The sequence below is a fragment of the Hemiscyllium ocellatum genome, chromosome 16 (assembly GCF_020745735.1).
Source record: "Hemiscyllium ocellatum isolate sHemOce1 chromosome 16, sHemOce1.pat.X.cur, whole genome shotgun sequence".
In the NCBI taxonomy this organism is placed as follows: Eukaryota; Metazoa; Chordata; class Chondrichthyes; order Orectolobiformes; family Hemiscylliidae; genus Hemiscyllium; species Hemiscyllium ocellatum.
The window spans coordinates 74,382,529-74,409,640 of NC_083416.1; the positions used below are offsets into that span (position 1 = coordinate 74,382,529).

At 44.2% G+C, this 27,112-nt stretch overlaps 1 protein-coding gene across 1 annotated transcript in view; it reads right to left on the minus strand.

Moving 5' to 3' along the window:
- LOC132823282 (tyrosine-protein kinase ITK/TSK-like) overlaps positions 1–26,787 on the minus strand; it is a 71,025-nt gene extending 44,238 nt beyond the window's left edge. The window contains exons 1-4 of the mRNA XM_060836938.1: positions 26,600–26,787; positions 9,436–9,540; positions 1,976–2,057; positions 376–504 (exon numbers count right to left, since the gene is read on the minus strand). Of these exons, the coding sequence (XP_060692921.1) occupies positions 376–504; positions 1,976–2,057; positions 9,436–9,540; positions 26,600–26,737 (454 nt within the window). The 5' untranslated portion in view covers positions 26,738–26,787. The remainder of the gene's footprint in view (positions 1–375; positions 505–1,975; positions 2,058–9,435; positions 9,541–26,599) is intronic.
- Between the last annotated feature and the right edge of the window lie 325 nt (positions 26,788–27,112).

The window sequence follows — 27,112 nt, forward strand, 5'->3', positions numbered from 1 at the left end:
AGATATTCTCCTTAAAGGAGGTTAGACAATAACTGGGCTGAAAATGTATCGCTGGAAAAGCGCAGCAGGTCAGGCAGCATCCAAGGAACAGGAGATTCGATGTTTCGGGCATAAGCCCTTCTTCAGGAATGAGGAAAGTGTGTTCAGCAGGCTAAGATAAAAGGTAGGGAGGAGGGACTTGGGGGAGGGGCGATGGAGATGCGATAGGTCTCCTATACAATAACTGTAATGGGCTGAGTTTGTGCTGAGCAAGGACTAAACCTGGAACTCACTATGATATCGAGGGTGGAGGGGAGGAAGCTACACTGTTTTGAACGAAGGAAATATTTCTTTTTAAATGAAACGTTGCAATATGGAGTAAGAGTAACAACGTACAGTCTCTGTTAGGATCATATAACAGGCAGCCCATAGCCAACTTATCTGGCTGTGCGCAACATCTCCAGTAGCCCTCAGTCCAGAAATTTGGGTGGTATTTAGGGATCAGAATGTTGTTGTTCTTAGTTTCTGAAAGACAATAGAGAAGAACACAGGAAGTGACATCGGCAGCAAAACTTGCACCAGTTACAATTGGATCTACGTTCCAAATTCATTGTGTATCACCAACAGGCAAAATGGGACAATGCTATTCCGATCCCTTGAGTCTGTTCAGTTGGATCATAACTGGTCTCTATGTCATTTAACTGCCTTAGCTCCATATCCCTGTTCACTTTTACCAGGTGATTATCTATCAATCTCAGTCTTCAAAACATGCTTTGATTCTCTCCAAAACAGTAATTTAGAAGAAAGAGTTTCAGATTTTCACCACCCTTTATCTAGAGCACAGGACAAGGCCCTTCGGCCCATTGACCTGTGCAGGTCAAAAACAATCACCCAACTATTTTAATCTCATTATCTAAAAATAGCCCATAACCTCATATGCCTTGGCAACGCAAGTATATATCTCAGTACTTCTTAAATACTATGTGCCACAACCATCCTTACAGAAGTGAATGCCATATTCCCAGCACCCTCTGGGTGACAATGTGTTTTCTCACATCTCCTCTAAACCTTCTGCCTCTTAAATCTATGGCCCCTGGTCATTAATCTTTCAATCAAGGGAAAAGTTTCTTCCTGTCTATCCTATCTGTGCCATTCATAATTTTATACATCACAATCATCTCCCTTCTTAATCTCCTCTGACAGTCCCAGTCTGTCTAACCTTTCCTCATAACTCTCTGACCCCAAGGCAACATCCTGGTAAATCCCTCTGCATTCTCTCCAGTTTGAAAAAATTCACAGCTATCAATCTCATTCCAATTTTGGGATTGTATCTGCTTATTCTACTTGTATGCCTCCAATTATTAAGGAGAACCCACATAGGAAATTAATTTCACCCTTATTTTTAATATCATGATAGGACTGTTGGATCCAACACGCTTGCCCGATTTTGCCACACATCCCGCCAATCGACCCATTACCTGTGTTCATCTATCACTACCTCACTGTCCTATTACTCTTCCTACCCTACACCCCTCCCTTTATCTGGAGCTCCCCCTACTCCGACTACTCTAGTCCAAAAGAAGGGTTATACCCGAAACATGATGCTTCTCCACCTCCTGATGCTGCCTGGATTGCTGTGTTCTTCCAACCTCCTGTTTGTCTAGTTTGGATTCCAGCATCTGCAGTTTCTTTGTCTCTGCCTGATTTTCAGGACTGACCTCAAACATCCCTTCATATCACTTAATCCCACTCACCTATCTTCTGTCCGTATCCCACAATCCAACCCTACCTACCCTCTCTCCTTTTCCCTCAACTCTAGCTACCCACTGGTAAGATGGGTTGGTCAGCTCTTTGAGATAGACAATACAGGGACGATGGGCCAAGTGGCCTCTTTCTCTGTCATACAATTCTAGGATCAGCCCAATTGGTTGCTCAGCTCACCAATCCCACGGGACTACACAACTCAGTATTTACATTGAATTTCTTTTTTCCTCACCTTCTTTCAGGGCGCTCACCCACTTTTGTCGACTTTCTTTACTGGGTGCGAATACATACAAGATATAATTTTCGTGAACAACCTGGGAAAAAAGACAAATGTTTAAGAAGTGTGGCTTTATCAATGACAGAGTCTAGTTATATCATTAAGAGTCTGGAAATAAGCACTACTTCTCCAGATTTTCTGGTCACTTCTTTAACATTTGATCTGCCTACGTAAACAGCTGCTTGTAATGATGGAGTTGTATGATTTAGACACTAGGTAGCAACAAGATGTGAGTCCCTGATGTCACTGAATCTCTACAGTATGGAACCAGGCCATTCGATCCATACTGACCCTCCAAAGAACATCCCACCCAGACCCATTCCCCTACCCTAGCCCTGTAATCCTTCATTTCCCATGGCTAATCCACCTAGCCTGCATATTCCCATCCATTATGGACGATGCTGGCATGGTGGCTCAGTGGTTAGCACTGTTGCCTCACAGCGCCAGGGACCTGGATTCGATTCCTGCCTTGGGCGACTGTCTGTGTGGAGTTTGCACACTCTCCCCGTGTCTGCGTAGGTTTCCTCTGGGTGCTGTGGTTTCCTCCCACAGTCCAAAGATGTGCAGGTTAGGTGAGTTGATCATCCTCAATTGCCCATAGTCAGAGGTAAAATGTAGAGGGATGGGTTACTCTTCAGAGGGTCAGTGTGGACTTGTTAGGCCGAGAGGCCTGTTTCCATACTGTAGGGAATCTAATCTAATTAAGTATGTCAAATCCACCTAACTTGCATATCTTTGGACTGTGGGAGGAAACCCACGCAGACACAGGGGGAATGTGCAAGCTCCACATAAATGGTTGCCTAAGGCTAGAATCGAACCCTGGTCCCTGGCGCTGTGAGGCAGCAGTGTTAGCCACTGAGCCACCATACCACCCTCACTCCTAATTCCACTTTCATCTTGCATATACAGGGGTCTCTGGTAACAGAGTGGTAATGTCACTGGATTGGTAATCCCGAGGCCCAGACTAACAGTCTGCAGAAATGGGTCGGAATCCTACCATAGCAGTTTAAATGCAATTAATAAAAGTTGAAATTGAAAGCTGGCTTATGTTGTGCAGATCATGGAACTATTACAAATTCTCATTAAATCCCATCTGATTTCTTCTGTCCTAATGTGAAGGGAATCTATATAAATCATATAGATCACGTCCACCACTCTGCCCTCATCAATCCTCTTTGTTACTTTTTCAAAAATCTCAATCAAGCTGTGAGACATGATTTCCCACACATGATTTCCTCGCCTTTCAAAATACATGTACATCCTGTCCCTCAGGATTCCCTCCAACAACTTACCCACCACCGAGGTCAGGCTCACTGGTCTATAGTTCCCTGGTTTGTCCTTATCACCCATCTTAAACAGTGGCACCACGTTTGCCAACCTCCAGTCTTCGGCACCTCACCTGTGACTATCGATGATACAAATATCTCAGCAAAAGGCTCAGCAATCATTTCCCTAGCTTCCCAAAGAGTTCTAGGTACACCTGATCAGGTCCTCGGGATTTGTCCATCTCAATATGTTTTAAGACATCCAGCACCTCCTCCTCTCTAAAAGCGACATTTTTCATGATGTCATCATCTATTTTTCCACATTCTATATCTTCCATGTTCTTTTCCACAGTAAACACCAATACAAAATACGCTTTTAGTATATCCCCCATCTCCTGTGGTTCCACAGATAGGCTGCCTTGCTGATCTTTAAGGGGCCCTATTCTCTCCTTAGTTACCCTTTTGTCCTTAATGTATTTATAAAGTCCCTTTGGGTTCTCCTTAGCCCTATTTGCCAAAGCTATCTCATGTCCCTTTTTTCCCTCCTAATTTCCCTCTTAAATATACTCCTACTGCCTTTATACTCTTCTAAGGATTCATTTGATCTCTGCTGTCTATACCTGACATATGCTTTCATCATTTATATAAATGATTTGCATGTGAACATAGGAGATAGAGTTAGTAAGTTTGCAGATGACACCAAAATTGGAGGTGTAGTGGACAGCAAAGAAGGTTACCTCAGCGTGCAACAGGATCTTGATCAGATGGGCCAATGGGCTGAGGAGTGACAGATGGAGTTTACTTTTGATAAATGTGAGGTGCTGCATTTTGGAAAGACAAATTAGGGCAGAACTTATACACTTAATGGCAAGGTCCTGGGGGGTGTTGCTAAACAAATGGACCTTGGAGTGCAGGTTCATAGTTCCTTGAAAGTGGACTCGCAGGTAGATAGGATAGTGAAGAAGGCGTTTGCTATGCTTTCCTTTATTGGTCAGAGTATTGAGTACAGGAGTTGGGAGGTCATGTTGCGGCTGCACAGGACATTGGTTAGACTACGCTTGGAATATTGTGTGCAATTCTGGTCTCCTTCCTATCAGAAAGATGTTGTGAAACTTGAAAGGGTTCAAAAAAGACTTACAAGGATGTTGCCAGGGTTGGAGGATTTGAGCTATCAGGAGAGGCTGAACAGGTTGGGGCTGTTTTCCCTGGGAACGTTGGAGCCTGAGGAGTGACCTTATAGAGGTTTATAAAATCATGAGGGACATGGATAGGATAAATAGACAAAGTCTTTTCCCTGGGGTGAGGAGTCCAGAACTAGAGGGCATAGGTTTAGGGTGAGAAGGGAAAGATATAAAAGTGACCTAAGGGGCAGCTTTTTCACGCAGAGGGTGGTGCGTGTATGGAATGAGCTGCCAGAGGATGTGGTGGAGGCTGGTACAATTGCAACATTTAAAAGGCATCTGGATGGATAAAAGAATAGAAAGGGTTTAGAGGGATATGGGTCAAGTGCTGGTAAATGGGACTAGATTAGTTTGGGATATCTGATCAGCATGGACAGGTTAGACTGAAGGACCTGTTTCCACGCTGTCCATCTCTATGATCCATGACTCTATCTACTCCACGTGTAACTCCGGATCGACAGTAATGAGACTCGGAGACAGTAAAGACTGCAGATGCTGGAGGACAGACTCAATAGACATGAAGCTGGAAAAGCACATCAGGTCAGACAGCATCTGAGGAGCAGGAAAGTCAATGGATTGGGCCGACATCCTTCGTCAATGAGATGGCCTTTCAACTCAGTTCAAGAGCAGTTGCTAACGGGCAACAATGGCTGGCCATACCAGTGACCAGTGGCATCCCTGAAAGAATATTTTAGAAGTTTAAATTCATTCACTGAATGTAGGTCCTTCCAATGCCAAAGGCACTGATTAGACATGGCAACAGGAATTGGACAAAATACATAACAATGGCGATGGAATTTAAAGCAAATAGAGTCATAGAGATATACAGCATGGAAACAGACCCTTAGGTCCAACCCGTCCATGCTGACCAGATATCCCAAATTAATCTAGACCCATTTGCCAGCACTTGGCCCATTTCCCTCTCAACCCTTCCTGTTCATATACCCATCCAGATGCCTTTTAAATGTTGCAATTGTACCAACCTCCACCACTTCCTCTGGCAGCCCATTCTACACATGCACCACCCTCTGCATGAAAAAGTTGCCCCTTAGGTCCCTTTTATATCTTTCCCCTCTCACCATAAACCTATGCCCTCTAGTTCTGGAGTCCCCCACCCCAGGGAAAAGACCTTGTCTGTTTACCCTATCACAGATTTATTTTGTTAATAGTGAGAGAGAAGGATCTGTGGAGGATGCAAGGGATTGGAGGTCTATCAACATAAAACCCCAAAACCATTGCATGGATATTAAAAGTGTCCAAATTGCCAAGTGGAATAGTGGCCTTTAATTCAAGGGACTAAAATGTAAAAATTGCAGAAGTGATGTTTCACTTGAATGGTACTCTAGTCAGACCACATCTGGAATACTGCAATCAGCTCTGGGTACCATACTTCCAAACGAAAATGTTTTAACCTCGAAGGTGGTGTAGGTTCATCAGGTTGACAGCAGAACCGGTATTTAATAGAAGGAAAACAGGGACACTCCATTAATTGTGTTCAAAGGGTTGAGGGCAAAGATTTTAAGTCAACACAACGCTCAGCACACCCAACCAACAGAGTACAACATATGACCAAAGCATCAGAAATACAAAGAGCATGATGAGCAAAATTCCCAGTGGTCAGACCACATTTTGAATACTGTGTCTATTTCTGTCACCAAGAGACACGTTTCATGGATAATCACCTGTGTCCAAATAAGATTTCTTGCAGGCCTGTGTCAAAGGTTCAAGACATCAGGAGAGCTTGAGCATTAGAGCCCAAGGTATTCTGACAAAGGGATGTAAGATGATTCAGGATATAGTAAAAGATATTTCAGTTAAACCACAGACCAATGACTTAGTTTAGATAGGATCAAAATAGTTATAGGCAGAATTAGAATGGATACCAAGAAATTTCTCAGAGAGAGCGAACAACATGTGGAATAATGTTCCAGGTAAAGAAATGGGAGATAAATCGCTAAAATCTTTGGGAAGTGATTGATTGCCGCACAGATATCATATTGGAACCTGTCGATGGATGACTAAGAATGGACTGAATGGCCCCTCTTTGTCCGTAATGATTTGCAAACGTCTGTGGCTTGATCAAATTCTGATGGGAAACAGGACAATTAACCAGATGTCAGATCTGATGCAGTTCTTCAATATAAATATCACCCTCCTTTCTGGTTTCCTTGGTGGAGATTTGTGAGACCACGTTTGCAAACGAAGGTAGCGGATAGAATATTTTAGCAGTTCTATACACCTTTTCACAACCTCAGAAAGTCTGCACATGCAATGCATGGTTGACAATATATTGACAGCACAAAACATGCCCATTTAGCTCATTGCACCAGGATATAGGCTTCATATAATCTTCCCATTTCTCTGCACCTGACCCCATCAAGCAAGTCCTTATATTTCTATTGCCGTTATGTGTTTAGCTAACATGCTCCCTAAACATCTGTTTGCCTTAAGCACTCCTTCAGTAGTGAAATTTGCATGTGCACCTCTCACTGGGTAAAGCTGTTCTCCTGTAATCCCTTTGTGCTGCAGAACAAATTGGAATAAATGCGTCATTTTCACATTTAAAACTGTAACTAGCAGAGTGTTACAGAGATCAGTGCTGCGCCTCAATTATTTACAATCTACATTAATGACAAATGAAGGAACTGGCTGTATCGTAGCCACATTTGCTGATGCTGCAAAGATAGGCAGGTGTGCAAACTGTAAGGAGAGCGCAAAGTGAGTCTGCAAAAGGATATGGGTTAAGTCTATTCGTGAATGGACACACATTAGGCAGATGCAGAATATTATAGAAAACGTGAGGCGATTCACTTTTGCAGTAAGTTAATAAAGCAGGACATGATTAAATGGAGTGAGTGCAGAATGCTGGGGCACAAAGGCCCTTGGACATGAATAAGAATCAACATGCAGGTCCAGCAAGAAAGAAGGCAACTGGAATGTTGTCCATAATTCCAAGTGGCAAAGCATAGAAAAGTCTTGCTACAACTGTACAGGGCTTTTGACGAGGAGCAATGTCTATAGTTTTACAAGGAGAAAGTGAGGTCCGCAGATTCTGGAGATCAGAGCTGAAAATGTGTTGCTGGAAAAGTGCAGCAGGTCAGGCAGCATCCAAGGGGCGGCAGAATCAATGTTTCAGGATTCCTGAAGAAGGGCTCATGCCCGAAACGTCGATTCTCCTGCTCCTTGGATGCTGCCTGACCTGCTGCGCTTTTCCAGCCACACATTTTCAGCCATAGTTTTGCAATCCTTACTTACAAGAGATATTCTTGCTTCAGAAAAATTTCAGAGGAGGCTCACTCAACTGATTCCTGAGATGAATGTGCCTATCCCCATGAGAGCTTTGAAGAATGAGAAGCAACATGATAGAAATAGATACAATTCTGAGATGGCTTCTCAGGGCAGGTGCTGCTCCCCCTCATGGAGGAATCTAGGACTATAGTTTAAAAATAAGAGTATTTCCAACAAGATGGAGATGAGGAGGAATCCAGAGAGCAGTGGAGGTTGGATCATTGAATATCTTCAACATTAGACCATAGCAACAGGATTGGGCCTTTCAGCCCATTGAGCCTGACCTGCTATTCAATACGATCATGACTGATCAAACTCTTCAATGCCTTTTATTCATTCCAACCCCATAACCTGATTCACCAAAATTGAGTTGGACATAATTCTGATCCTCAATGGGCTTAAAGTGGAGTTAAGGCTACAATCAGATCAATCATGATCTTACTGAATTGTAGAGCAAACGTGATAGACTGACTGGCCTTCTCTTATTCTTAGTTCTTCTACAGTAGTTCAGCAAGGCAGCTTATCACCACCCTCTCAAGGGGCAACTAGGGACGTGCAGTAAATGTTGAAAGAGGTCTTACAGCTCAGTGGGTAGTATCCCTGAAACCCGAACCAGTGATTGACGTTTAAGCTCCACCCAGGACCCCATGGCGAGGGACAGAGTGTTCACAACACAGACAAACAAGTTGAGAACTAACTTGCGAATCCTTCCAACACATATCAATGGCAGTGAGAGCGGGACAGATTCAACTACAGCACAGAAAGGAAATTAGCACCACCACCATCATGGTCCATAGCTCGGGACTACAACACACATGGAAATCTTTTTGCTATTAAATAAACCGGCACTCCCTGTGAGATCCAGTTGGTTCACCATCTGGATGATCACCGTGGATCAGTTTGGTGAAAATACCTGGGTGGTGGACCTCTATTCTGGCTGTGGGATTGATCTTTTCCTGTATGAGTAGATTTGGAATCTGTCTCCTTGACCTACTCGAGAGCATGACAGTGTGTATCAAATCTATCATCAGTCAGAGAACTCAAGAAGTAGAAGAAATATAGGTCTTCCTATCTACGCTCACAAACAGGAACAAATAATAAAGAGGGAACCAAACTAACTGGATTCACGTTCACTTGTGGGTCCAGGACAGATTTGGTCAGGCCATGAGCATCCCAAAATAGGACTCCCCTTTCGTGTGATGGCTATCTGAATACAAGTCAAAGTGTCGTGTGGTCTCCAAGCCAGTTTATCTCCATCACCCCCTCTCTCTTACCACTATCACCACTAACACCCTCGCCCCTTCCACACAAACCCCTCTTCTCACCCTGATCAACCCTGCCGCTCTCATTCACTGCCACTACCCCCACCCCTCTCCCTCACCACCCCGCCCCTCGTCCTCACCATCACCACCCCCATCTCTTCCCCTCACCACCTTTAACCCCTTCTTCCCTCACAGCATCCATCTTCCTCATCCTGATATTTGTATTGGCTGGTCGAGTGGGTGGTGGTGGTTGGGGGGGGGGAGGTGGTGGTAGCTGGGGGAGTTACTGAAGAGAGGCTTTTCCTTAGAAACCCTCATGGAGGGTAAGTTAGAACCATAGTGCACTCGAGACTAAATTGTGAAGTGGCCCAGTTAAAGTTCCTCAGCATGCAGTAAGAAGCAGCCGTGTGTCTGTGTACCTGGAACGGGTATTTGTAGCTGCAAGGGAAACTGACGTCACTCAGTACGATCTCCACACACTTGATCTTGGGGATGTCGATGGATCCTTTCATGTTGAGTTTCTTCTGCAAAACGAAGAGAAAAGGTCACTGTTTCTGTTCAGGAGCACGGACGTGGCCTAAAACTAAGGTGTTGGTCTTGGCCGTGTAGGTAGTGTTGTCACCTTGCCTCACAGGGTCAAAAGTTCAGATCCCACTCAGCATGATCAAGCCGGGTGCTCCAGGGCAACCCTGAAGGAAAAGTGCATCAATTTTAAATAAATAATAGCTGCTAACTGGACTGATTTAGAGAGGCTGTAAGTGTGATATACTAGTATAGTATGTTAATTTTGTGTCCATTATAATCAAATATATACCTATGAAGGACCTTGTTCAATTAAGTGCCTGGAGTACTTATAAAGAGAGACTGATGGGACACGTGTAGCAGGTATAATGCTTAATGCTGCAGTCTGAGATCAAGGCTATTGACCTCTAACCTGAGTTGATGTAACATGGTACAGGAAAATATTCAACCCTCAAACTGATCTATCTGTCAGTGAAATCTTGGCTGTATCCTATATCCCAACAGAAATGGTTACAAAGTGATCAAATTAACAAACTAGTAATCTACAAACCCTGACTAACACTCTGAGCTGCAAATCCCTCATGGGGTATTTGATTAATTAAGTCAACCTGGAAGGCAGGAAGTGGGTCCAAAGACCATGAAATTCCCTGCATTATTGTGGGAGTCTACTGGATTGTAGACTCATAGAGATGTACAGCATGGAAACAGACCCTTCAGTCCAACCCGTCCATGCCGACCAGATATCCCAACTCAATCTAGTCCCACCTGCCAGCACCCGGCCCATATCCCTCCAAACCCTTCCTATTCATATACTCATCCAGATCCTTTTAAATGTTGTAATTGTACCAGCCTCCACTACTTCCTCTGATGTTATTGCTGAAGGACATTATCCATTCTCGGGTTATTCTGGCCTATATACATTTCCGGACCCACAGAAATGTTCCTGACTTTTCATCACCCCCTGAAGTGGCAGAGCATGCACCAAGCCAGTATGCATACAGCAATGCAAGAGGGCAAACGTCCGCTACTTAGTCAAGAGCAATTAGGGATGAACAATGAGTCCTAACTTCAGAAGGGATCCTCATATCCTGAGAACAAATTAAAAAAAATCCACTTATCTTGACTGGCATACCCTGGCTTGGGAAATATCTATTGATTGGAGATTCAAAATAATAATTGCACCATCGTATCTATTGCTTTTTGTACGTGTGAGCCCTACACAGATATCACCCTTTGTGTGACAACCTAGCTCCTAGTATTCTCTTCTGAATGATCTGGCTGTGATTTTCCATTTATTTCCTCTCATACTAAACACAACAACATGGTTAAAACATTACATAGAACATTACAGGGTAAAAACAATGACTGCAAATGCTGGAAACCAGATTCTGGATCAGTGGTGCTGGAAGAGCACAGCAGTTCAGGCAGCATCCAAGGTGCAGCATTACAGTGCAGTATAGACCCTTTGGCCCTCGATGTTGCGCCAACATGTGGAAATAATCTGAAGCCCGTCTAACCTACACTATTCCATCCTTGTCCATATGCCTATCCAATGACCAATTAAATGCCCTTAAAGTTGGCGAGTCTACTACCGTTGCAGCAGTGCGTTCCATGTCCCTACTACTCTCTGAATAAATAACCTACCTCTGACATCTGTCCTATATCTATTCCCCCTCAATTTAAAGCAATGTCCCCTCGTGCGAGCTATTGCTATCTGAGGAAAAAGGCTCTCACCATCCAACCTATCTAACCCTCTGATTATCTTATATGTCTCAAAATATATTTCCCTGACAAAAATGTTTCAAAATCCTGCAACATTCTTTAAATTACCAAATGCAAATACAGTTTGTGAAATTACTGCTCAAAACGTAATATTAGGATACTTGGAGAAAATGTGTTGCCCTCTTTTGCAGTGTGGGAATGTCTTTTCGTAAGTGAGGGCACCGGGACTGGACACAGTATCTCAGCTGTGGTCTAGCTAGGGTTTTATTTAGACATAGGCATTGGCAACCCTACAGGGGTTGGTTAGCTCAGTTGGCTGGATACTTAGCTTGGCGAAAGTGAGGACTGCAGATGATTGAGATGAGAGTCAAGATTAGAGTGGCGCTGGAAATGCATAGCAGGTCATCTGAGGAGCAGGAAAATCGACATTTCGGGCAGGATCCCTTCATCAGGAATGATCAGCCCTTCCTGATGAAGGGCTTTTGCTCAAAGTATCTATTTTCCTGCTCCTTGGATGTTGCCTGACCTGCTGTCCATTTCCAGCACCACTCTAATCTGGATACTTAGCTGACAATGTAGAGTTAAACAAACAGCACAGGTTTAGTTCCTGTACTTGCTGAAGTTACCGTGCAGGCTGTTTTTTACTCAATGCCACCCCCTCAACTGAGGCATACTGACACTTAGATTAAACCAACACAAGTTGCTTGTCTTGCTAATGAGAGAGTGTCACTACAACACCTTTGACTGAAATTGCTTTCTGTATTTTTTACAGAAAGTTCCCAGCAGATTGGAGGACCAGTCTCATAATCCTACAGTTCTACAATGGAGAGGAAGTGCCAGTTACCTCTGACCCTGTACTGAAAGGATGAAGACAGTGGATAGGAAAATGCAGCATAGAGGGTGATCTTTCCCTTGGTGTGAACCAGCAAGCTATTTGCTCAGATTACTGCAGAGCTCTATGCAGGAAGTTCATTACTTTGTCAGGTTTCAGTGTTGCAAAACCAAACACAGCAGTAAGATGGTGCACAGCAAGATTCCAAAAATCATGAATTTTTTTTAATGATGGCTGGCTAAAGGAGGAATATTAGCTAAGGAGCACTCTCTCGATTCTGTGTGTTTATATCACAGAGAATTCTGTGCCTTCTCAACAAGCTGACAGCACATGTGACAGTGCAGCTCTCCCTCAGTACTGACCCTCTGACAGTGCGGCACTCCCTCAGTACTGACCCTCTGATAGTGCAGCACTCCCTCAGTACTGGCCCTCTGATAGTGCAGCACTCCCTCAGTACTGGCCCTCCAACAGTGCAGCACTCCCTCAGTACTGACCTTCTGACAGTGCAGCACTCCCTCAGTACTGACCCTCTGACAATGCAGCACTCCCTCAGTACTGGCCCTCTGATAGTGCAGCACTCCCTCAGTACTGGCCCTCCGACAGTGCAGCACTCCCTCAGTACTAACCTTCTGACAGTGCAGCACTCCCTCAGTACTGATCCTCTGACAGTGCGGCACTCCCTCAGTACTGACCCTCTGACAGTGCAGCACTCCCTCAGTACTGGCCCTCTGATAGTGCAGCACTCCCTCAGTACTGGCCCTCTGATAGTGCAGCACTCCCTCAGTACTGGCCCTCTGATAGTGCAGCACTCCCTCAGTACTGGCCCTCTGATAGTGCAGCACTCCCTCAGTACTGGCCCTCCAACAGTGCAGCACTCCCTCAGTACTGACCTTCTGACAGTGCAGCACTCCCTCAGTACTGACCCTCTGACAATGCAGCACTCCCTCAGTACTGGCCCTCTGATAGTGCAGCACTCCCTCAGTACTGGCCCTCCGACAGTGCAGCACTCCCTCAGTACTAACCTTCTGACAGTGCAGCACTCCCTCAGTACTGATCCTCTGACAGTGCGGCACTCCCTCAGTACTGACCCTCTGACAATGCAGCACTCCCTCAGTACTGGCCCTCTGATAGTGCAGCACTCCCTCAGTACTGGCCCTCCGACAGTGCAGCACTCCCTCAGTACTAACCTTCTGACAGTGCAGCACTCCCTCAGTACTGATCCTCTGACAGTGCGGCACTCCCTCAGTACTGACCCTCTGACAGTGCAGCACTCCCTCAGTATTGACCCCAGAAGTCACAACATTGACACTCTCCTCCGGGTTAAGCTAACACACTGAGAGAGTAACAAACCATCAATGTGGTTGATTCACCCACAAAATCTGGGTGTTCGCCATTGGCAACGCTATTTGGATTCTTTTGTAATAGTGGACTCAGATCTTGTTCACATTTTTAAAGGGCAATTAAGGGTTTGGAGATTAATATAAGACAGAGCTGTGCCCATGTGAACTTGGGGAGGGATTGGTGGTAATGGTACATTTCAGACTTTTCATGACCCATGCACACTGTCTGGGTTAGAGTGGCAAAGCAACAACATTTTAACTTACTTTACAAGCTTCGTTTGAGATTGTATTTTTTTCTTGCAATGCCCTTTTTACAGGCTATAATTGGGGATTGTCAGCAAACTTGTTTAATCAGTTCTGTGTACATTTACAAAGTAATAATTGGGCAAACTAAGGAGAACAGGTTTCACACTCGAAATACCTAACAGCGTTTTATTTGTAGGAATAAAATTGATTGACTGCCCATTGATTGTTACCTTTGAATGTTGTGAGGCAGCCATTTCAAAAAGCAGTCAGTAAGGTTGCTGTGGGTCTGGAGTCACATGTAGGCCAGACTAGGTGAGGTGCAGAGTTTCCCTTCTCTAAAGCTGAGATTTTATGGATAATGAACAAAGAACAAAGAAGGTTTACAGCCCAGGAACAGGCCCTTCGGCCCTCCAAGCCTGAGCCAAATCCACTGTCTAAACCTGTCGCCCAATTCCTGAGCATCTGTATCCCTCTGCTCCCCACCTACTCATGCATCTGTCCAGATGCCTCTTAAATGAATCTACCGTGCCTGCCTCTACCACCTCTGCTGGCAATGCTTTCCAGACACCCACCACCCTCTGTGTGAAGTCCTTGCCACAGGTATCCCCCTTAAACTTTTCACCTCTCACCTTGAAAGTGTGACCTCTCGTTATTGAATCCTTCACCCTGGGAAAAAACTTATTTCTATCTACCCTGTCTATACCCTTTGTGATTTTGTAGACCTCAGTCAGGTCCCCCCTCAATCTCCTTTTTTCTAATGAAAACAATCCTAACCTACTCAACTTCTCTTCATAGCTAGCACCTTCCATACCAGGCAGCATCCTCATAAACCTTCTCTGCACCCTCTCCTAAGTGTCCACATCCTTTTGGTAATGTGGCGACCAGAACTGTACACAGTATTCTAAATACGGCTGAACCAACGTATTGTACAATTTTAACATGACTTGCCAGTTCTTATACTCAGTACCCCGTCCGATGAGGGCAAGCATTTCATATGCCTTCTTGACCACTCTATTCACCCATTCATTAACCTTCAGGGTGCAATGGACCTGAATTCCCAGGTCTCTCTGCTCATCAACTTTTCCCAAAGCTCTTCTGTTTACTGTATAATTCACTCTAGAATTAGACTTCCCAAAATGAATCACCTCACATTTGTCTGAATTGAACTCCATCTACCACTTCTTTGCCCAACTCTCCAGTCTATCTATATCCTCCTGTATTCTCTGACAGTCCCTTATGCTTTCTGCCTCTCCACCAATCTTTGTGTCATCTGCAAACTTGCTGATCATACCATCAGTGCCCTCTTCCAGATCATTTATGTATATTACAAACAACAGTGGTCCCAACACTGACCCCTGTGGAACACCACTGGTCACCTTTCTCCATTTCGAGAAACTCCCTTCAACTAATACTCTCTCTCTCTCCTGTTGCTCAACCAGTTCTTTATCCACCTCGCTAGAACACCCTGCACACCATGTGACTTCACTTTCTCCATTATTTTACCATGGGGAACCTTATAAAACACCTTACTAAAGTCCATGTATATGACAGCTACAGCCCTTCCTTCATCTATCAACTTGGTCACTTCCTCAAAGAACTCTATTAAGTTGGTAAGGCACGATCTTCCCCGCACAAAACCATGCTGCCTTTCACTGTTAAACACATTCTTTTCCAAGTATAAATAGATTTTATCTCTCAGTACCTTCTCCAGCGACTTCCCCACCACTGACATCAGGCTCACTGGTCTGTAGTTACCCGGAATATCCCTACTATCCTTCTTGTACAGGGGGACAACATGAGCAACCCTCCAGTCCTCCGGCACCTCACCTGTATTTAAAGATGCTATAAAGATATTTGTCAGGGCCCCAGCTATTTCCTTTCTCACCTCCCTCAGCAACCTGGGATAGATCCCATCCGGTCCTGGGGATTTGTCCACCTTAATAACCTCTAACTTACCCAACACATTTCCCTACTTATGTCAACATGATCCAGACTAATCAAACTTCTATCTCTAATCTCAACACTTATAATGTCCCTCTCCTCAGTGAACACTGATGCAAAGTAATCATTTAGAATCTCACCCATTCTCTCAGGTCTGACACACAGCCTTCCTTCATTATACTTTAGACCAATCCTTTCTCTAGTTACCCGCTTGCTTCTTATATAAGAATAAAATGCTTTGGGATTTACCTTAATTCCGCTCACTAAAGATATTTCATGACCCCTTTTAGCCCACTTGATTCCTCGTTTGAGAATGGCCCTACTCTCCCGATAATGAACGTTTTGATCGTTAGACTTTGAATCCTCGATTATTTTTATGATTATTAATACTGCAGTGCTAGCATTTGAACACAGGTGTGTGGAACACTTCCTGGTTTATAGATTATTCACCCAGTGACGATATCACCTCCCCACAGACCGGCTTCATCTCCATTTTTACTGAGTCCATCATCACAGCTTGGATTTTCCAAAGGCTGGCTAGTTGTTTCTCAGCGTGGGTTGGAAAACCTACTCTAATCCCTGAGTGTTCATTCGATTGACTCACAACTTACCTCACACACCCTCAACTGCACTAACCCCAAACTTCTAATACCCCTCAGAACCCAAACCAAACACCCTCACATTCCCCAGGAACCTGCCCACTCTGGATCTGACTAGCCCTGCACGTGCCAACCTCCTCTGCTGCCAACCCTGGCACTCATGCTGTGTTTCACAATTCTTGGAAGACAACAGCTCCCACAACATGCACAGCCTTTGGTTTGACATCTCTCCACCAGAGGCCCCATATTTTCAGATATTTTAAGAACTGAATTCCATTTCTCAAACTGCCCACGATGAAGACATTTTACATTTCCTACTTTAAACAATGATTCTCTGAAGCTGATATTTTTATTTTAAATTGAGACTGAGAAGATGGGATAGGGTGATGTTTTATGGCACTGATTATAAAGAGTGTCACTTGATCAGTTAAAAAATGTTCATTGTTTCTTTGAATCCAAATAAAGAAAGTGCAGTGACATCCCATCTCTCTGTCCCTCTGTCACACACCCACACACACACGCACATGCATGCACACACACGCGCACACACACACAGACGCGTAGATACACACAAACACACACACCACACATGGGCGCGCACACATATTTATACACACACAAACACATACACATACAAACACACATGTGTGTACAAACATGAGCAGACATATGTACACACACACGTCTATACACACAGCTGTACATATACAAACACACACACCTATCATTTTGATCTAATGTTCTAATGTCTCCTTATCCTGCTCTGTGCAGGCACACATGCATTTGCACACAAATATACACACACTACACACAAACACGCACACGCTCATTCACACAGGATGTCTTGAAGTGCTTCACAGATAACACATTACATCTGAATTGCTGAGACTGTGAAGTGGGCAACTGCAGCAGCCGATTTTTACTCTGTGAGAACTCACAAACTGTAGATGAGATTGATGACCAGCGTATTTAGTTTAATGGTGGTATGGGTTAAAGGAACAATGCCAAGAGGACACCAGGATGACTTCCCTCTGCCCTTCTTCCATTCACGCACTGTGATATTATGTCTCAGTCTGTGAGACTAACAAGGCCTCATATTAATTTATAGGTGAGTACCTCTGGTATAGTAGCATGCTCTCAGTACGGCTACTTTCAAAATGCAGCACTTGTACAGGACAGAGCCTACAACAGAGATACACTCATCCAATGTGCATCTCTAACAGTGCAGCAGTCCCTCAGTCCTGACCTTCTGACAGTGCGGCACTCCCTCAATCCTGATTCTCTGACAGTACAGCACTCCCTCAGTCCTGACCTTCTGACAGTGCAGCACTCCCTCAGTACTGCACCTCTGGGAGTACGACACTCTCTCAGTACTGACCCTTTGACAATGTGGCAGTCTTTCAGTATTGCATTGAAGTAGATAGTAACAATTCAAAATTCGTTGGTTATAATTCCTGTGGATTCTCTCTCTTTCCTTCGCAACCTGACGCCTGCTGAACTCCTTCATTCATCACTCTGGCTGACAGATGTTCCTGATGACATCCCTCTTTCCCCTTGTCTATAATCTGACCCCCACAACCTTCTGAGATATCTGTACTCCTCCAGTTCTAGCTCTATTGAACATCCCTGACTAGAATTACTCCATATTGCTGACCAGGCCTTCAGCTGACTCACTCTAATCTCTCAATATCACTCTTTACTTTTCTCCACTTCCATCCCCTCTTTAAGAGGCTTCCCAAAAGTGTTCTCTTTAAGTGGGGGTTTTGACCTGATGTCCTAACGTCTCCTTATCCTGCTCTGTGTTAATTTGTTTTGATAATTATCCCTATGAAGCATTTTGGGATATTTGACTACATTAGAGGTACACATAGACATCAGAATTGGAGTTGGAGTAGGCCATTCAGCCCATCAAACTGTTCTATCATTCTGATCATAGCCGATCTTCTACCTCAATACCATTTTCCTTCACTATCATCGATTCCCTTTATTTCTTTAATATCTAATAATCTCTCAATCTGTGGGGAGTGAGGCTTTCTTTTTTCAGCTATTCTTTCGTGGGGTGTGGATATTTCTGGCAAAATCAAGACTTTTGAGGGGAGGTGATGGCCAAGCAACGTTCCTGCTAGACGATGCATCCAGAAAGTCAGCTAATGTTCTGGGGACTTGGGCTCAAATTCTACCAGGGCACATGGTAAAACTTGAATTCAATTTAAAAAATCAGAAATTAAGAATCTACTGATGACCATGAGACCATTGTTGGAAAAAACATCTGGTTCATTAATGTCTTTCAGTGAAGGAAACCGGCCACCCTCTCCTGGCCTGGCCTAAGTGTGACTCTAGACACGTGGCAATGTGGTTGACTCTAAAATGATACAAATTAGTTGTGTCAACTACTACCAGGGATGGGCAATAAATGCTGATTGGCCAGTGACATCCACATCTCATGACTGAATTCATAAAATGATCAGTACTAGTTGCCTATCCTTAATTGCAGTGGATGTGCCAACAAATGATGCCTTTCTAAACTAAAAAGCCTTTATGCAGTCTGTGTCTCTGATTAGATTAGATTACTTACAGTGTGGAAACAGGCCCTTCGGCCCAACAAGTCCACACCGACCCGCCGAAGCACAACCCACCCATACCCCTACATATACCCCTTACCTAACACTACGGGCAATTTAGCATGGCCAATTCACCTGACCCGCACATCTTTGGACTGTGGGAGGAAACCGGAGCACCCGGAGGAAACCCACGCAGACACGGGGAGAACAAGCAAACTCCACACAGTCAGTCGCCTGAGGCGGGAATTGAACCCAGGTCCCTGGCGCTGTGAGGCAGCAGTGCTAACCACTGTGCCACCGTGCCGCCCTCCACGGTGCCACCGTGCCGCCCTGCTAACTCATATATTTGTCAAGATGCCTGCCTGTCCCAACTCCTATGGCAGTGCATTCCAGGCATTTGCCACCCTCTGAGTAAAAAAGCATGCCTTTCACATCTCCTTTAAACTTACCCTCTTTCACCTCAAACTTATGTCCCTAATAATTGACAATTCTACTTGGGATAAAGATTCCAACTATCCACTCTATCCATGCCTCTCATAGTTCTGCAAATGTCATCAGGATGTATCTGATGTTCAAGTGAAAGCAATCTAAGTTTGTCCAATCTCTCCTCATACCTAATACTCTCTAAACCAGGCAGCATGCTGGTAAACTAATCATGTACCCTCCCCAAAGCCTCCACACCCTTCTGGTGGTGTAGCAACCAGAACTGTACACAATATTCCAAATGTGGCCCCACTAAAGCTCTACACGACTTGTGCCCTCTGCATTAAGAGATTTCTATTGTTCCGTATTTCAAGGGTAGCCAGAGGGAGACTCTCCCTCAGTGTGCTACTGGCTCCATCATCCTGCAGTGTGGTGCCTCTGTCAAAGTGTCTCATCCAGGGACTGGCATTGAGCTTGAGGGGGAAGGGAGACGAGGGTGCTGTTGCCCAGGGTGAGATGCGAACTTGTGTGCTCTATCATCAGAGTCCAGTGACATCACAATCAGAGCACCGTGCTCAGAGATGGGCAATGAATATCTTGCCAACCACACAAAATCCTGAAGGCACAGGAAGAGTGATGACTGCTGGCATGCAATCCTTTACAATCCAATTTTAATTTACGCTGATAGAAACAATTGGTATGCTCTGCTGTAACTGCGTCCCCTCAACAGTCTGCTGCCTGCTTTCTGGATACTGAGATTACTTTCCCAACAACCCCTCGGACCTCTGCCTCCAAGATTAATCCTGACCATTCTGTTAAACAGTCTGATTCTCCCTCGATAAGGTCTAGCTGACAGATGATTCTTGATACTTCTTTCTTTTCACTTCAATGGGCATTGGTGTAAGGTCAACATTTGATTTCCACCCCTAATTGCCCTGGAATTGAGTGACTTGCCTGAGCATTGCGGAGGGCAATTAAGAGTCAGCCATGTTTGCTGTGAGTCTGGAATCAGGTCACAGAATGATTAGGATACTGAAGGAAGTCATTTGGCCAATCCTGTGTTTGCTCTCTGAATGGACATCATGGTTAGCCCTAAGACTTGTCCCTAAATCCATGTTGAAAACACTCAGGCAAGCCTTGCACTACACCTTTCATGATTTCACAGATCACTTTGCAACCAGCGACGTCACTGTTGTAATGTAGGTAGGTAATGTCGCTGTTGATTTATGCAAACAAAGGCTGGCAGGTGGTTTCGATAGAGTTATACAAAACTATGGGAGGCATAGATGGCGGAGGTCGCTTGAATCTCTTCCCCATGGCTGACATGTCTAAGACCAGAGGGCATATGTTTAAGGTGAGGAGTGAGTGGTTTAGAGGAGATTTCACCCAGAGGGTGGTGGAAATATGAAGCTTGCTGCCTGAGACAGTGATGGGCACAGGGACTCTGGCAACATCTGGATGAGCATTTAAAATACCACAGCATAGTAGGCTATGGACCAAGTGCAGGTACATGGGATTAATGTAGTTTGTTGCTTGTTGGTCCGTATAGACGTGATGGGTCAAAAGGCATGTTTCTATGCTGTATAACTCCATATGAATGTCTGACTCAGTGACATTCCCCCTTTCCCTCATGATTTTGGACATTCAATTTCTATTCAATATTGAATAGAATACCCCAACTGGATTTGCCTCCACCACAATCCAGGTAATGCATTCCAGGCCCTAATTGCTCACTACGGGGAAAAAAAGGTTTTTCTGAAAGCACATTTGCCTTTTTGCAAATGAATGCATATTTGTGACCTCTCATTCTCAATCCCTTTCTGAGAGGGAATAGTTTCTCCTGACCTACTTTGTCCCACACTTTGTGATTTTTACATCTTCTATCAAATCTCCTTTTAGTCTTCTCCTCTCCACAGAAAACGGTCTTCAACTTCTCCATCTATCTTCATAACTGAGGTTTCTCATCTTGGGAATCATTCTTGGAAAGATGTAGGTCAGACTGTGTCAGGATGGCAGATTTCCAATAAATGACAGCTGCATCATCTACTGAGAGAAGCTTTCAATTCTAAAATTATTCATTGAATTTAAATTTGTCCAGCTGCTGTGGTTGGGATTTGAACTCTTGGGCCGCTGGATAACTAGTCCCTTAACATGATCACCACATCACCGTCTACCCTGCAGATGCCCTGTAAACCAAGCCCATCACGTTGCAGTTTTGTCTTGCTAAAGTCAGTTATCCTGTACTTCATACACAGGATGGTGAGGCTGTAAGCCAGTGGTGAACAGATGAGGTATTCAGGGTTACAAACCTAAAGACAAGCTATTGGGGTTAAGGTACAGTTAGCCATGACCCAGACGAATGGTGGAGCTGAAGCAAATGGGCCAAACAGACACTTTCTTGTCAGTTTTCTACCTTGGAGTGCCCAACCCTCTCCCTCCTCACAAACTCTTCAAAGAAACCAAGACTTGACTCATAATCTTTTCCTGATTTCAAAAAATTAAAATTCTACATACCCCTTTCTTTCTTGAACATAATACTGTTTCTTGTTTTTACAATAGCATGTTCTCACTTCAAGTTAGGATCCAGGAATCAGCCATTCTGCCCCTCGAATCAATTCTGTTCATCAACAAGATCACGGCTGAATTGATTGTGAACTTGACTCCAAGCCTACTCATGATAATCCTTGACTCCCTGGTTAGTCAAGAATCTATGTATACCTGCCTTAAAAATACCCAACAAACCAACCTCTACTGCTCCATTTGGATAGCAGTTTCAAGGGATCACAATCCTTTAAGAGAGAAAAAGGTTTTTCTTAAACCACGTTTGCCTTTTTTTTTATCTCAGGTTCATCTCAGTCTTAAAAGGGAAACAACTTATTTCTAAGTGGTGCCCCTTAGTTCCAGTCTCACCCACAAGGGGAAACATCCTTTCAGCATCCGCCCTGTCAAGTCTCCTCAGGATCATGCATCAGTAAGATCGCCTTACATTCTTCTTAACTCCAATTAATACATATTCAAAGGATAACACCCCCAAAGCAGGAATCAGTCGAGTGAACTGTTTTGAATGTAGTTATGTCCTTTCCTAAATAAGGTGATCAAAACTGTACCCAAAACTCCAAATTAGGTCTCACCAATACCTTGTACAATCATAGCAAAAAGAATCATCTCTACTTTTGTACTCTTGCAGCATTCCATTCACCATCCCTATGGTTTCCTGTAGCTGTACACTAACTTTTCCTGATTCATGTACCAGGACACTAGATTCTTCTTAATTTAGAGTTCAGAGTTCTGCAACCTCTATTTAAATAGTACATTGCTTTCCTTCCAGCCAAAGTAGGCATGTTCACACTTTCCCACGTTATGCTCAATCCGCCAATTTTTGCTCAATTAAGCCCTTTATATCTTTGCAGCCTTCTTATGTGCTGTTCACAAATTCCCCTCCTACCTCTATCTTTGCGACATCAGCAAATTTAGCAATTGCATCTTCCTCCCTTCATCCAAGTGGTTTCACTGTGTGCTTCACTCTGAGTCCTGACCCTTCATTTCAGGTTTGCTACAACCAAAGAACCGAGTTACAGGTTGGAGACATTTTCAAAATGGCTCCTTATTCCAGACCCAGCCAATGATAACTACATCACCACCACTACTGAGGGGTGGAAAAGGGTTACTTTTGTAGAAATAGTGAACAAATTGAATCCGAATTTATTCCATCTACGTTAGTCCCATTGTTCCAAAACCAAATACATCAAATTCCCAATTATTTCACAATGAGAAGAGTGCAACCATACTAAGACATTTTCTGTAATTATCATTGTACACCAGGAGATTGCAGTTACTAATATTCAACATAGAACCATGATTGCAAGATGCTTAACACAAGTATACACACATACGTACACACTCGCGCACACACACAATGCACACATACAGATGTATAAACAATTACATGCACACATGTGCACATACACTCAAACAAACACAATCACGCACACTCACAGGCTTACATTAACACACAGACATTAATTAAGATGCATCTCAAACACGCACACAGACAAAACATACACAGAAACGCACACATAGACAACACTCAAAGTTATTCAAACACACACAGGCATACAAACACAGACACATTACACAATGCCTACATGCACATAACACCTCAAATCTCTCTTCAGAATTATGACGCTGGGCACATCCGAGCACATCGTAAATGGAAATATCCGAGATTCACAGATTTTGAAAACACAAATCTGGGCTGCTTTGTTGGATGGTGAAGTCAACAACCTCCAGTGCCCCAGGCCCACCCATCTTCAGCTGTTTCATTAAACACCTTCCTTCCATCTGAAAATGGAGGTGGGGATGTCTGCAAATGAGTGTGCAATGTCCACTGTCAATCGCAATCATGGGATACTGCAACAATTCATGCCCAAAGGTAGCAAGACCTGGACAATATCCAGGCTTGAACTGACAAGTGGCAAGTAACATTCATGCCAAATAAATGCCAGATAACAACCATCTCCAACATGCAATAATCCAAGATTGCCCCTTAATGATTAATAACATTTCAATCACTGAATCAACTCATTATCAACACTCGAGGGGTCATCATTGACATGAAACTGAACTGGACCAGCCATATAAATACTGTAACCATAGGGACTGGTCAGAGGATGGGCATTTTGTGGTGAGTAACTCACCTCCTGACTTCCCAAAGCCTGTCCATCATCAACAAGACACAAGTCAAGAATGTAATAGAATACTCTCCACTTGCCTGGATGGGTACAGCTCCAACAATTCTCAAGATCCAGATCATCCAGATCAAAGCAGCCTGCTTAATTGGCATCACACCCAGCACCTTTACTATTTACTCCCTTAACCACCAACACATAGTCACAATACTGTGTACTATTTACAAGATGCACTACATGCACTTTAGAAATTTGCCAAAACTCTTTCTGCAACACGGACAAAATCTACAATGTCTATGATTTGGAAGGACATGGGCAGCTGATGCATGGGAACACCACCTCCTGCAAATTCCCCTTCATGGTGAATGGGCGGCATGGTGGCACAGTGGTTAGCACTGCTGCCTCACAGCGCCTGAGACCCGGGTTCAATTCCCGACTCAGGCGACTAACTGTGTCGAGTTTGCATGTTCTCCCCATGTCTGTGTGGGTTTCCTCCGGGTGCTCCGGTTTCCTCCCACAGTCCAAAGATGTGAAAGATGTGCGGGTCAGGTGAATTGGCTATGCTAAATTGCCCATAGTGTTAGGTAAGGGGTAAATGTAGGGGTATGGGTGGGTTGCGCTTCGGCGGGTCAGTGTGGACTTGTTGGGCTGAAGGGCCTGTTTCCACACTGTAAGTAATCTAATCTAATCAAGTCACTCACCATTCTGACTTGGAGTGTAATCATTGTTCCTCACTGTTGTTGGGTTAAGACCGTGGAACTGCCTCCCTAAGATTACGGTGAGTACCCCTACAGGAAGTGAACTGTAGCACTTCAATAAAGTGGCTCACCATCCCTCGTGCAAGGGCAGTCAAGAACATACAAGAAACATTGGCCTTGCCAGCAGTATCCACATCAGTGAATAAAAATAGGAATGATAAAGCAGCATCTGAAAGGATAGAGAGGCAGCTGGGGTTAGGGAGGGAATTTCAGAGTTGTTGACCACCGATGTTGGCGTGGTGTAAATTGAGAATATGTTAAAAGGACTGAATTAAAAGAGCTCCCAGATCAGTGAGCTGTTTAGTTTGAAGAGATTACAGCAAAAGGGAGGGGCGAGCTCACATAACGGAATTTGAAAACCTGAATGAGGCTTTTAAAATTGAGCTGTCGTCAAATCAGGAGTCCATGCCGAGGAACAGGAGTTTGGTGCCGGTTATGACACACAATTTTGGATGAGATGTAGTGTTTGGCGGAATGGAAAACGGGAGGCTTCCGAATATGTTGGGGAGGGGATGGCCTTGTTGGGTTATCACTAAACTATTAATGCAGAGGGTCCAGGGAATCGTCTGGGGACCCGGTTTAATCCTGCCATGGGGGATGACCACATTTGAATTAAATTTAAAAGAAACTGGAATGAAGAGAGTAATGGTGACTATTTAGAAATGTATAAAATTATGAAAGGAATAGATAAGTTAGAAGTAGAGAGGATGTCTCCACTGGTGGGTGAAGCTCGGACAAGAGGCCACAGCCTCAAAATTAGGGGGAGCAGACTGAATTGAGAAGGAACTTCTTCACCCAGAGGGTTGTGAATCTGTGGAATTCCCTGCCCAGTGAAGTAGTTGAGGCTTCCTTTAAAGTTAAGAGAGTTTTTTTTTGGAACAGGAAAGGATTTAAGGATTACAGTGAGAGGGCGGGTAAGTGGAACTGAGTTCACGAAACGATCAGCCATGATCTTATTGAATGGCAGGGCAGGCTCGAGGGGCCAGATGGCCTACTCCTGCTCCTAGTTGTGTTCTTATGAATCCACTGTTGATTGTCAGGAAAAACTCATCTGGTTCACTAATGTCCTTCAGGGAAGGAAACTGTCATCCTCACCTGGTCTGACCTACATCTGACTCCAGACCCACAGCAATGTGGTTGACTCTTAACAGCCCTCAGGGATGGGCAATAAGTTCTGGCCTCATCCCATGAATGAATAAGTTAATTATATCAAACATAGCCCAGAACAACAGGTTGTTATGAGGTGAACATATTCCCAGAGCTGATATGGCAGACTAATAGGACAGTTGGGAATAAAGAGTAATAAGCAAAAGTGAGGACTGCTGGAAACCAGAGTTTAGATTAGAATGGTGCTGGAAAAGCACAGCAGGTCAGGCAGCATCCGAGGAGCAGGAAAATCGACATTTGGGCCTCTATTTCTGTTAAGGGGCTTTTGCCTGAAATGTCGACTTTCCTGCTTCTCGGATGCATCTGACCTGCTGTGCTTTTCCAGCACCACTCTGATCTAAAATAAAGAGTAATAGGTACACCTAATATCCCACAGCCCACAGTGTACACACACTAACCTTTAACACACAAGCCTGCTGTACAAGAGTTGACACTCTGGTAACTACAAACAAGATTGAATTTAATTAATTCAGTCTCAAGCTCATTCACATTCACTCTCTGATCAAGTGGAGAGAAACGAGTTGTGTTTCGACAATGATTGTACAGAGCCTGAGACCCTTAACGTGGCCATTGTGTTGGCACTGAGAAATGATACAAACTGTACAGGTGAAAGAAAGGCCTGAGAAATCTTGAACAACAGCCAAGCCCAGATGGAAGAAGGCACGCTTTTGAAAAGGGAACAGTACTCTGGAGATACTGTCCCCTAGTCACAGTTGACGGAAGATGTCAGATTGATACAAGTCTAGTGGCTGGACAGAATAAGCTGACAAGCAGAAAGACATACCCCTGTACGGCACTCGTAATAAGCCAGTCTGGATTTGGTCAGAATGAAATATCGATCTTTGTAGTTGGAGGGTGAAGTTCTTCGTTTTTGCTGTGATCGCTTGATGAGGAACTCCTCAAGGATGGAAGTGGTATTCATCCTTACGGCAAACAAGCTTTCCCATCGAGAGGTGGGGGGTAGGGGGCAGGTGAGGCTGATCGGAAGGTTGTGTACAAGTCGCAGCGTTAGGCACAGCGTAGGTGCACAGATGCTGATAACTGAGAAACTGTCAGGAAAAAGCACCACGCAGCCTTCAGACTCCGGTGAAGAATGTGAAACCACTTCCTTTGTATCTGCATTTCTGTGAGCAGAAATAAAAAAAACCAAAGCACATCGCACCAAGTTATATACAAGGCACCCATTAAATATGAGAGAAATCCTTTGATCCGATGAGAGGGAAAATTGGGCTATCATCTCATTGTTTAGAATTTCACAAGTGGTCAGAGGTTCAGATGATATAAACAGGGGCTGAGT